Below are 12,761 nucleotides of genomic sequence, written 5' to 3'. Positions count from 1 at the left end.
TGCATTTCTGTAACCGTTTTCTGAAAGCCATTTTCTGAGGTCTTTATTTTTTCAAACTTTCTAGGTGGCTGGAATTGTTGGCAGAGCCGATGTGTTAGCATGCCTGTTCTTTCTGTTGGCCTTTCTCTCCTACAATAGGTAGGTATGGCTAAGAATGCCCTTCTCTGTGGTTGCAATCCTGCTTTCCCCTGGGGAATTTCTGGGGGGGGGCGTGTGTGTATGTGTGTGTCCCGCACGCGCAGACTTTGAGCATCTATCTGAGAAAGGAGGGAGGCTTCTTGGCAGCAAAATGCCCAGAGAGCTTTGTGGAGACCAGCATAGAAAATCCCCCCTTAGCAAATGCAAGGCTGCTCTCTCTTCCAGCCACATTCTGAACCTTGCCATCGCCTTTTAAAGGGAACTGCTCTCCCAGTGTTGGGAAGCTCTGGCTTCTTGATTATTCTTACTTGTCATTTCTTACTGAGAATGGAATTTGAAAGCTCTGAGCCAATATATATTGGGTGTAAGTCCTCTCTTCTGTTTGGCCGTGATTTGTTTAATTCCTCCTTTTTCATTTTGGTCTTAATTTTTTTTCCTCTTTATTATCCTCACTAAAGTAGCTCAGAGCTTAAAATAACAAAGGCTGAATTGGAGGTAGTATTTCTTAACTGTGGTTTTCTAATTTATACATTCTTTCATCAAAATACATAAGTTCCTTACTTTGGGATGCTGAAAAGCAATAAAATAATTTCCCATTATATTGCCCTTACTCCCCAAAGTGCTCAGATTCTCACTTGAGTTGTGACATATCCACATAGGGAAAGGGGCAGGTTAAAAAGAGAATGGGAGTGGGGTAGATGGCTCAGGGGGTGGCCCAGAAGAAAGGGGGCCAGTGAATCATGTCACCCTACTTCATGGAGGGATACCTGGCTAGGGATTTGTGAATGTTGATCTTTGGATGAGTTAATTGACCTGCCATCTTTCAGAGCCCAGTGACTCTGAGCAATACAATTCTAAACAAGTGGTTCTCAATATGGGGCAGTTATGGTCTTCCCCTCGGGACATTTGGGAATGTTTGGAGACACTTTCGCTTGTTGTTAAGTGGAAAGGTGCTACTGGCATTTAGTAAGTAGAGGCCAAGGGTCCTACAATGTGCAGGACAACCCTTACAACAAAGCACCATTTTCCGCAAAATGCCGGTAGTCCTCAGACTGAGAAACCCTGTTATAAACCAGTTTAGACCTTGGATGACCAAGAATGAAAAGAATACATTCTTAGGAATTTTGGTTTAACGAGTGGAGCCTTTTCTTAGTACAGGTTTCCCCTGCTATCCGAAAGTAGAGCGTTTCTGTGAACACCTTTTGTAAGCTAACATGGCCTCAAGTTGAAGAAACAGTGGTCATTAACTGATATGGAAAAATTGGGGGCATTCCAAGACCCCAAAAACAACTTCTCTTGGGCTTTTTCTGATACCTTCAGACACATCTCGCTAATGGATGAACAGACTAAATGGAGATAAAGCACGGATGCTCACACAGTTCAAAGCTCTGGAGGCTGGGTGCTGAGATGCTGAGTGTGGCCCTGGGGATAGAGCCGATTGGCAGGGCCGCTCTACTGCCTGGGGGGCGCACCGCTTCTGTAACACTCCTACAGAATAAACACTAAACACTGTTTTTGCTTTTCACCTTCTTTCATAAAAGCAAAAATCCTCTTCGGATTTCTTCCTGTTACAGAAAATAGGTACTCATGTAGGTCTTTCATTAAAGTAACGTGAACTTGTGAAAAGTGGGGGGTACATGTCCAGTACTAGTCTCCTAGGCCTGGCTTTGTGACTCAACACTGCATTGCCAGTCATTGGAAATGGTATTGTGAAAAATCTTAACAATGGAAGCGCAAATTCACCAGGTAATTCTTTGCTGTTTAACTCTGGTATTAGAACAAGATTAACAGTTCCCTTTTGGTTTAAACTTATTCTCTTGGGCTTTTTCTGTGTGGATGGTACATTCGGGAACATGGTGAGGCCAGCGTTGTGTCCATCTATCTCTATGTGATAATGAGCCATGGGATTACAGTTTCTACTGTGCATGCCATTCTTACTCTTAGCAATTGAAACTTGTAGACCAGCTTCAGAAAAAAATGTATATCCACTGCAATTTTGGCAAATAATTTTAGGTCATTGTTCCAAGACATAATACAACTAAGGTTTCCTAACTACAGAAATATTGGCCTTTACTTCAGAGGAGTAGGGGCAGATGGGTGTGACACTTACTGAAGGAATAGTGATGTTTTTGGGTGTGGGCTGATTCTATGTTGTAAGTTGAAAAAAGGCTTTATAGCTCGGGAAGATTTTTGAAAATCCCTGCTGGAAATTATACTGAGAAAAAAAATTTACCTAATACATCCCCTTGGAAAATAAACTTCAAAATACCAATTAACCAAAAAAAGAAAAAGGCCAAAACATCTGTATTTTCATCGCAGAGGAAATGAGGATTATATTTCGGTATATGTATCTATATCCACTGACTGATTTATGTACAGAAGCATATGAGACACCTTCACCAAAATAACAATAATGATGATCACCACTTCGCATGTAGTAAGTCATTTATTTAATTCTGCCTACATTTATTTAATTCTGTAAGTCACTGTGATCCTATTTCATACATGAGGGAACTGAGGCACAGAGAGGTATAATAACCTGCCCCAAAATACCCAGTTAGCTGTAAAGCTGTGATTGGAACCCAGGGAACCTGGTTTCAGAGTTCATGCATAAGCTTAGTAATCTGTATTATTCACTTAAAATATATTCACTTAAACATCCTTCCATGCTACTAACTATATCTCTATGGTAGCATTTTAAGTGGTTTTTTAGTGTCCATTTGTTATATGTCATATTTTACCATAATTTATATGTACCTTAATTTAAGTACCGAGTTCAGTGTTGTTGGGCATTCACTTTTTCTCATCTTTGCAATTTTAAATAATTCTGTGATGAATATTCATGAAGAAATATTTGTTCACCTGCTTATTTAGAATACAATGAAATTGATTGTTAAATCTAATTTTTAAAAGTTAGTATTTCTCAGTGACTCACATTTCTTCTTAGGTTAAAAGAGCCTTGATCTTGTTTTCCAGGAGTGTGGACCAGCATCATATTGGGGAATGTTTCCCTCCCACCACTTCTCCCTTCTTCTTGCTGCTCAGTTTGTTTTTGGGGACCTGCGCCATGCTGGTGAAAGAGACAGGCATCACGGTGTTTGGAGTGTGCTTGGTTTATGATCTCTTTTCCCTATCCCACAAGCAAGAGAAATCGTAAGTCATTTTAAAGTTTGGATATCAAGCAATGTATGTGCAGAGAAGAATTACTTAAATCAATAGCTTTCAAACTTTCAGTAAAAAAAAAAAAGTATAACATTTTGTTAAACGTAACCTTGTCTTAGACCATAAATTAATAAAGTTTGTTTTGTTAAGATAAATGTGTTAGATATTTCAAACCCTTCACACTTTATAAAAATCAATGAGGACTATAAAGATTTTGTGAGCCCCAAATTTGGAATTGGAAAGTATCTATGTTAATTGCTAAGTTTATGTTGCTAGATTGTTTTGGTTGCATATTATTAAGAAATTCTGATTCGCAAAAAGAAGTGGTTGCAAATGGGGGTAACTGTTTCTTAACAGCTTGCCTTGAATCCCTGCATTCAAATGAGTGTTACCCATCAAAAAGCACTGCTAAGTTGGGTCTGCTTGCTTGTTCTAGGGCTGATGCTGTTACCTAAGAGTATTTGGGAGTCTTGTTTTGGAATTCCACAAAAGGCCACTTTAAACCATACATGTTATATTCAAATTAAAGGTCAAGTTTATTTAGTAGCCTATTTTCAGTTAAAGAGTTTAAGCACATTCATTATATCTGTGGATTATAGATGGTAAGAATGCTATGGCATATTAAAAGTTGAAGCACACACTATATTTTTCTTCCTCTTTCAAATCCATAATTACTAACAATTTGCCATGCAGACCCCATTTTTCGGTAATTATAAGGCCCTTACTTTTGAACTTTTAAAAAAACGTGGTTGATTTATTCTTCTGCTTCATCCGACGAAGAATTTTAGCTTTAAAAAATACCCTGCCTTTTTATCGCATTCCCTACCTCTTTATACTCCTTGACATAAAGATAAGAGCAGTGTTATTGAGTGGCAACAAGCTGAGATGAGCCATTACATTCTGATCACCTTCCTGCCTGGGCGTGCTTAGAGATAATTTAAATAGACTTTAGTGCTCTATTGGCTCTCTGTAAATCTCAGAGGCGTGTAAAAGGAAGGAGCTCGGTTATCATTTTGACCTAAGCTCATGCCAAGAAAGCTGTGAGCCTGAGGACCTCCCCTTGGCTTATATAAGAATGCCTTGCCTCTCTATCCTCTTGACCAATGGGAGGGATTGAGGTGCCGGCCTTATTTTTTATAGGATGACCTAGCAACCCCTCCTGTTCCCACTTTTCCTTGCCTCCTCTGTAGCTCTGCGTCCTAAGCCCTTTCTGCTTTGCCTCACTGACAGCAGAAGGATGTGACGACTGACTGCAGACCCCTGTGGTCCAGTCCAGAGCGATTTTAACCTCATCCATGAAGTCATGTGTCCTCTGGTCTCGGGACTCTCCAGCCCACCGGTGCCTATATACTCCTTTCTGTTTCATCTGGTCGCTGTTGAGCCAGGCTTTTTTCAAAGGGGATAATTGTCTCTTTTATTTCTTTAAGAACTGTTCCTGGCCTTCCTAATACTAAACCGCGGGAAGTTCTATGGGAGGAATCATACTGCTGATACGTAGCCCCGAAGTTGCACAGTTCATAGTCCCTGCTTTGTTTTTTAGTCGCTTTTGGCTCTCACCAGCCGCAGCTCTGCATAAGTGGAGACATTCGTTCTTTCCTTCATCCTTCTATCCACCCATTCAACACATACTCATTCTGTGCCTGGCCAAGAACAAGAGAGAAGATTTCTTCCCTCCAGGGGCATATACAATAGTGGGGGAGCCAGACGTTATCTAAGTCATTACACAAGTAACTGATGACAGTTGCGAATAGCGGTCAGGACAGAGAGCATGTGCCGGGGAGACCTGGCCAATAACGGTTAAGATCTCTCTTGAGTCTTGGCCACATGCCAGGCACTGTGCCATGCCATTTGCAGGCATGAAGTCACTTAATGCTCAGAATAACTGTTAGCCTCATTTTATGGAGGAGAAAACAGAATCACAGAAAGTGACCTCTCCAGAGTCACCGAATCTCGGGGGGAGCCAGGATTTGGATCCCTGTCTGTGTGACTCCAGAGCCACAGGCTTGCCCCCTGAGTAACCCCAGCCTCTGTGGACGGAACACAGAGCAGGGACCTAGAGACCTCCCAGGACATCTGCTGCCCAGGGCCTGGGCTCACATTTGTACCATGAGATCAGCTCAGACGTTCTGAGTGTAGTGAGGGTCGTGACCCTTTTGAAAATCTCACGGAATTGTGTCCCTTTTCCCAGAATAATGTACACACACACAGCTTTGCACAAACTCTTAGGGCTGTCCTCCCACTTTATCTGTTCATTTAGAATAAACATCTTGGCATTAGGTTTTTGTTGAGGTCTTTTATCATATGATTCAGGCACCAGGAAAGAAATGGTAACAAAAATGAATGTTGGAAGCCCTTCTACATGAAGGACAATTTATTCCCAAATTTTAAGATTGGGCCACAGGAATGGAGTGGGATTTCTTTGATTTGACATCACCATTAGGAAGAAACATTTTCAGTGAAAGATCAGCTCCCGAAAGTTAAATTTCTTTTTACTTTTCTTTCTTTTCTAAAAATTTGTGTATCATTTCCAACATGCAGAGAGTAACATTCCTTGACTCCAGTCCCTAACCTCTTTCTCTGAGAGTAACCACCATCCTGAATTCGTCACTTTTCATTTCTATGATTATTTTTATGCCATTACTTAATATGTATTTACCAGTGAATATCAAATAGTATATTTTTAACATATTTTCAAACTTTATATCAATAGTATCACTAGCTTTTCATTTAACATTGGGATTTTGAGGTACATCGTTGTAGATATATTCAGTTTAACTGTTGTACAGTATTTAAATATCACAATTTATCTGTTTTTCTGGATTTGGAATTTAGTTTATTGGTACATTTTTTGCTATTTTAAACTATGCTGCAGTGGGTTTTGTGTGTGTGTATGTGCAAATACATGTGGGTTTCTCTCAGGTATAACCATAGAAGTAGAGTTGCTGGGACCATGGATAGATGCACATTCACTGTGTCCTATATTGAAGGATTGCTCTTGAAACGATTGCAACAATGTCTGAGAATCCCCTTTGCTTTGCTCCATATTTTGGGCATCACTTCGTAGTATCAGACGTTTTAATTTTTGCCCCTTCGGTGGTTATGAATTCTATCTCAGAGGATTAATGAAAGAAAATGTAATCAAGGTACATTGGATAGATCAGCTATGAACAGTATTTTATAAGATCATAATTATGTAAATCCCGAATACCACTTCAACCAAATATTTTGAAAGAAATCTATTTGGAGGACGAGGGGTGAAGAAGAGGGTGTGTGAATGTGTGTGTGTGTGTGTATGTGTGTTTGTGTGCACATGCGTGCACACACATGTATGTATGCGTTGGTGACCATGTAAGAGGGACTGAGACCTAGTCTTCTAGCGTAGTAAGGCTAAGTTCTAAAATAAAAAAATAATGTTATAATTGTGTTATTTTTAAAACATTGTGATACATACCAGAAACAAAAGAGCTAAAAGACTTGAGAATGGTTGCTTCCAGGGAACAGGACTTGGGAGTGGGCCAGGGGACTATTATTTCTTGTTGCAAGCCTTGTCATTCTGTTTGACTTTCTTTCCCCTCAATGCCACGTGCACAATTAGGAGCAATGGGGTCATCCATCAGTGCAGCCCACAGCAGCCTTCGAACCCTCAGCCCCCCTCGCTGCCTGTGCACCCTCACCGGGAGAATGGGAAGCAGCATCGATTTCCTCACCGAGGAGCTTGGGGTGGCTGCCACTCCCCATCGCCACCAGAACCCAAGAGCAATGGATTCCCAGTGTCTCCTCGAGCTGTGTGGTCCATGATGAGGTACTAAGCTGGACTCCCCATGCCCATTTTCACCCTCCAGCACCACCTGGTGTAGCGTGGGTGGGCAGGAGAAGTAAAGTACTGAGTGAGTGTTTCGTGACTGCCCCTCTCCCTCCCTGTTTCCCTCCTTTCTCCTTCTCTTCATTCCTCCCTTTCCCTGAATTAGATTAGGTAGGAAAGGAGTCACTAGAAGCAGCAAGTAGCTGCCCTGCTGTGTGCCTTGATTTGGAAGCACGGGGAGGTATGGGTCTGTGAAGCCGCAGTTAAGAAGGACAGACACTAGACTGTGTCCCTGGTGGAAGAACCTTGCATTGGAGAGCAGGCACCCTGGGAGTGTGGGGGAGGAGTGCGTGCTATGTTCTCCTGCTCCCTCCCCGCCACTCTTCGTGTGTGACAGGAATTTATCACAGCACGAGTATGGGAGGAAGCCCAGGGGACTCTGCTTCTCAGAAATGTTTTTGAGGATACAGGACACACTTGTCTGAAGCATGTAGTTTTCTTTCTTTTAAAAAATATTTTGACCCAGCTATGAAAATTAACATAGATTCATCAGAACGGGCCCTCACTAAATTAGGTTGCCTCTAAAATAACTCGAACCATGGGCAAGTCAGAATTTAATAAAGATGAAAATTAGATTCATCCTATTAGCACTTTACCACTTCAGATTGCAGTTCTTATTTCTCTGTGCGGTCCCTGAAAACTCTCATTTCAGGGTCTTAATTTCCAGTTATTTCCACTTTTGCCTGTTTTTGGATCTTGCTCCATTCATCATTCATTCATCAACAAATGGCTATTGAACATCTGTCATGTGCCAGGCACTGTTCTAGGCACCAGGGATGTCCTGGTAAGTAAGGAGGACAAGGTCCTTTTTCTTATGTAGCTTCTTTTGCAGTAGAAGAAGACAGACACTAAATAACCACCAAGGAATGGATGGTGTGATGAAGAGTGATGGGCCGGCCTGGCTGGGCCAAATTTGGGTTGGTTGGTCAGGGAAGGCCTCCGGAATCCTTATAATGACAGGAGGAGCTCGTCCTGCAAAGACCAGCCAAGATCTGGGCAGAAGGTTCCAGACTTGGGATAATGAGCAAGTGGGAGTTGCAAGAGGCGAGGTCGGGGAGTGGCCAGGCCCAGATAATGAAGGGCCCTGTTGGCCATGAAATGAAGTTTGGATTTTATTCTGGGTGACGAGGGAAGACTTTAGAGGTTTCTTGTTTGTTTGTTTTAAGTGTTGAGAGAAATGATCACATTTCTTTTTTAAAATGTTCACTGGCTTCTTTGTAGTGCTTGATTGAGGGGGCAAGGATAAAGCAGGGAGGAGGGTTTGGAGAATTTTATACAGACTGAATGAGAAGAAAAAGGTCTTGGCCAAGGGTGACAAGGACTGGGATGAAATGCTATGTTGGATTTGGGACATCTTTTGGATATAGGTCCCACAGGACTTGCTGATGCTTGAGATGAAGGGAGGGGTAAGGGAAAGGCAGGAAATGAGGATTTGGGGGTTTCTGGCTTCAACAGTTGGGTGAATGGTGGTGCCAGTTATGAGATGGGAAGGCTAGGGGAGAAATAGGTTTTCTGAGAGTAGGAGGAGGATGAAATCACAGAAATAAATGAAATTCCTGTGGAAGGAAGAAAAGAGATAAGAGAGAGAGTCCTATCATTGAGGAAATCTTGACTTTTTTATGGAGGGCCATGGAGGAAAAGACAACATTTTAGGGAAATTGTAAATTTTTTAAAGAAAGGCCAAGGAGGAGAAAAAAAGAGGAATTAATAGAATATTGGAGATTTCAAGGTGGCTTCAACATGTGACTCTCATGAAGGAGGGACCGTGTTGAACTTTGCTCACATTTGTACCCCCAGTTACTTTTATAGTGTCTGGTTAATTGTACTTGCTCAAATATTTGTGAAATGACTAAATTAATGAATTGATGGGAAGAAAGTATTGGAATTAAGCACAGAAAGAACATTGTCAGTAAATTTGGCAATGAAGGAATGGTGGAGGGGTGCCTGGATGGTTCAATTGGTTAAGCGTCCAACTCTTGGTTTTGGCTCAGATCATGATCTCAGGGCCGAGAAATCGAGCCCCGCGCCGGGCTCCACACTCAGTGGGGAGTCTGCTTCAGGATTCTCCCTCTCCCTCTGCCCCCTCCCTGAACGTGCTCGCTCTCTCTCAGATAAATAAATAAATCGACGAAGGAAAGAAGGAATGGTGGAAAAGGATGCTATCTGGAGGTGTGTTAGGTTTTTGTTTTCATATTTTAAATTTGATGGGTGTGTGTGTGTGTGTGGATAAGTTGTAGAGAGGAGAGATGAAGACATGGCAGCAGAAAGGGATGGGATGAATTATGAACACCAGGGGGGGATGCTGCTGAATGTCTAATACCTGGCTCTCCAAAGAAAGGAAAGCCTGACTTGCAGAGTTTGCCAATTTCCCATAAATACTTCTACCGTGGCTCATTTCAGGCTACAGATGTGGTGATGCCACTGACCGTGGAGTTGGGGGGAGATATGCTAGAGCCCACCATTGTACAGTATTTCCACTGCTTCACAGACCACAGACAATCTCAAGAGCAGAGATAATAGTAAAATGAAGTAAACTAATGAGGAAGTGATGAGCTTTGAGTGGTTATCACCTTTGTTTTTGTTTTTGTTTTAGATTTTATTTATTTATTTGACAGAGAGACAGTGAGAGAGGGAACACAAGCAGGGGGAGTGGGAGGGAGAAGGAGCAGGGAGCCCGATGCGGGGCTCGATCCCAGGACCCTGGGATCATGACCTGAGCCGAAGGCAGACGCTTAACGCCTCAGCCACCCAGGCGCCCAGCACCTTTGTTTTTAATATGATTTTTAAAATTTTAAGTAGAATTTTCAGTAATGGCTGAACTTAATAACTGGCCTGCGGTATTCCTAAAAATTTAATAGTCATCTTTTACAAGTCCAGGGTCCCAGGCGAGGACCTAGCTTAGGGGAGGAGGCAGGACACCTGTGTCATTTGATGTGGAGCTCGCTTCTCTGTTGAACTCTCGGGTGGTGGAAAGATTCTTGCAATCATCCTTGGACCATAGATGAAGCACCTTTTGACTTGTTTTGATGTAGGGTTTGGTGCTAACACATTGAATCAGGTGGCATTCTCTTGTAGGTTACCTTTTTTTAACCCCAAGCACCAGGGTAGTTATTTTTGAAACTGAGGTGTCTAAAGAGCAGTGTACAGCACAGCTGAAACTGGGTCAGAGTTTTACTAAGTTACCATGTTTGTGGGCAAGAAGGACCATTTAGTTTCCTTTCTTTGGAAAGTTGTCATATATTTTCACTCTTTTGAAGGGAAAGGTGTTATATTTTTGAGTATACATTTGATTAGTATTAAAATTATTTTTGAAAACTATGCACGAACTTTTGTCAGAAGCTGGTCAGGTAAAGCAAATAAAGGTCCAGAAAGGTAGTGCTGTCCTGGTTCTTAAGATCTCCAGACAGTGTTTAAATCATGGCTCCTTTGCTTACTTGATCCTGGACAAGACACGATCTCCATGAGCCTATGTTTCCTCATCTGCAAATGGGGAAAGCAGTAGTAATAACCCCTTCCTCTCTGATTGGTTGTCAGGACTAAGAGCAATAGTACAGGTAAGAAACAGGTAAATGGGTGCCGGGCACACAGGCGGCTGATCAGTGCCTGGCAGCCAGCCTCATCAGGATTGCTAGTTTATATTATAACTATTCTCATTCCTGTCTGGGTTTCTGGACAGCAGGATGCATCATGAAAATGGTGAACCTACAGGATGCAGGCAGGGGATGAGGCGTTTGTGTGGGATGGGTTTTCTTTTTTGTTTCTTGATTGAACTTTGAGCCTGTTTGCTAGTACACATTTGTATTGCGTGCATGGCATTAGTCTGACAAAAAATTGGGCTGAACACTGTCACTTGAAACGTTTTCAGAAGTTACTATGCACAGGGAAAATCCCAAGCCAGGGGAAAAAAACCCCCTACATTTACTCAGTTGCCGGTTTTTCTGCGTGATTTGGTGATTTGACTTATGGGTAGAAAGTGCTATAAAAAACCTCAGACTTAGGGTACACACTCTGGAATCAGATAAAATTTCAGTTGATACTGTGTTTTACTGAATGACTCCATATGAAATGAGGAATGTTTTGTATGTAAACATTCCTTCCCTCATCTCCTTCATTATGTTAAGTTCATTCACATGTGGGTGCGTTTTCTTTTTCACATTGGAAAGGTTAGTGAATTCCACATGGAATCTTATCTTCATAACTCATATCAACATTTATATATAACTATGTATAGTCACTTTTCATGTGTATACTGGATTGATTTCATATTTAAATGACTGATCACATTAGGCACTGAAGAACAGTGGCTCAATAAATTTATTGGCTCAATAAATTCTTGCTCATTTCCTCTTTTTTCCAGCTGGATCTGTCATAGGTCCTTCATTCAACAGTATTTACTGAGCACCTACTATGGGCCAGGCACCATTTTTGGTGTGAGGAATATGGCGGTGAAGCAAACTCAGCCCTGCCCTCATGGAACTTGGCTGGATGATGATCATGGTGTTTTTACTTAAAATGAGCCCATTTTCTACCTTTGTGGGCAATGCAGTGGTTAGATTTTTCACTTCAGTGGGTCTTAAAAGTTTTTCTTGTGAGTACCTTACACATAGGTATGCAAATCAAGAAACTAAGACAGGTTTAGGACTGGAGAACAGTTTGGCACTAAAGTGAATTTGTAAGGTAATTAAATTCAGGGGACTTAGGGAGGCATATAAATATTTTGACCTTCACTGACGGAATGGGTAACTGATCTTTTAAGTGTCGTTTTAATGCTTGATTTCTGTAGACCTTGCATTGCACTCTTTTTGCCCCAAAGTAAGAAATGCTGTGCAGATTAAACTCCTGAGGTGGGATTTTGTACTTTCATCCACACATATGATCCTGTGAGTAGGGCAAGTGTGTTCAGATCATTATTAATAGTCTCATCTTAGCTTTGAGAGGAACTTCGTGAGCTAGCGAAGTGTGATTTGCAAGCGACGGAAAAAAAGTCTGTTGAAAGCCTTCATTACTGACTAATAACTGGGTTCTCTTTTGTCCCCCCCCACCCCCGGTTTTACACACTTTTTCTGTTGACTGGTTTCAGATGAGCCATTCCCAATCTCATTCAGCTGCTGCTTTCCAAAATGAAATGACCAGGGGCGCCTGGCTGGCTTAGTCAGGAGGACATGTGACTCTTGATCTTGGGGCTGTAAGTTCAAGCCCCACGTTGGGTGTAGAGATTACTTAAAAATAAAAATCTTTAAAAAAAATTAAATGACTGCATGAAAGAGGTGTGGCGTTAACTAATAGGTCTACAAAGAAAATCATCCAGCAGTTCCAGGTGAAGTTTGTGGGTTCATAATAATAAATCCCCTCCCCTACGTTAAAATCTCTTAATGCAGCTGTGAGCTTCAATGATGAATCCATGTTAAGAGCACAGATCACCTCATGGAAGTAGATATTAACTAAGATTTTATTATAAAGAGACTGCAAATTCTTCAGTTGCTGTTTATCATTTTTTTCCACTTTGCTTTGTTTAAAGATGAACTGGGCCACATTTTGCTAGAGAATTTTCTCTCTTCCTCAGTGGTATAAATTCTTTAGTCTTTAGTTGTTCTTGGAT

At 41.6% G+C, this 12,761-nt stretch overlaps 1 protein-coding gene across 3 annotated transcripts in view; it reads left to right on the top strand.

Annotated features, from left to right (window-relative positions):
- TMTC1 (transmembrane O-mannosyltransferase targeting cadherins 1) overlaps positions 1-12,761 on the top strand; it is a 263,658-nt gene that overhangs the window by 32,343 nt on the left and 218,554 nt on the right. For 2 of the 3 annotated variants that reach the window (XM_032432764.1, XM_032432766.1), the window contains exons 3-5: positions 65-138; positions 3,115-3,291; positions 6,896-7,102. In XM_032432764.1, the coding sequence (XP_032288655.1) occupies positions 65-138; positions 3,115-3,291; positions 6,896-7,102 (458 nt within the window). The remainder of the gene's footprint in view (positions 1-64; positions 139-3,114; positions 3,292-6,895; positions 7,103-12,761) is intronic. The other variant, XM_032432765.1, reaches the window with a different exon arrangement.

The sequence above is a fragment of the Phoca vitulina genome, unplaced genomic scaffold (genome assembly GCF_004348235.1).
Source record: "Phoca vitulina isolate PV1807 unplaced genomic scaffold, GSC_HSeal_1.0 scaffold49, whole genome shotgun sequence".
NCBI classification, from domain to species: Eukaryota; Metazoa; Chordata; class Mammalia; order Carnivora; family Phocidae; genus Phoca; species Phoca vitulina.
This window is presented reverse-complemented; position numbering and strand designations above follow the sequence as displayed.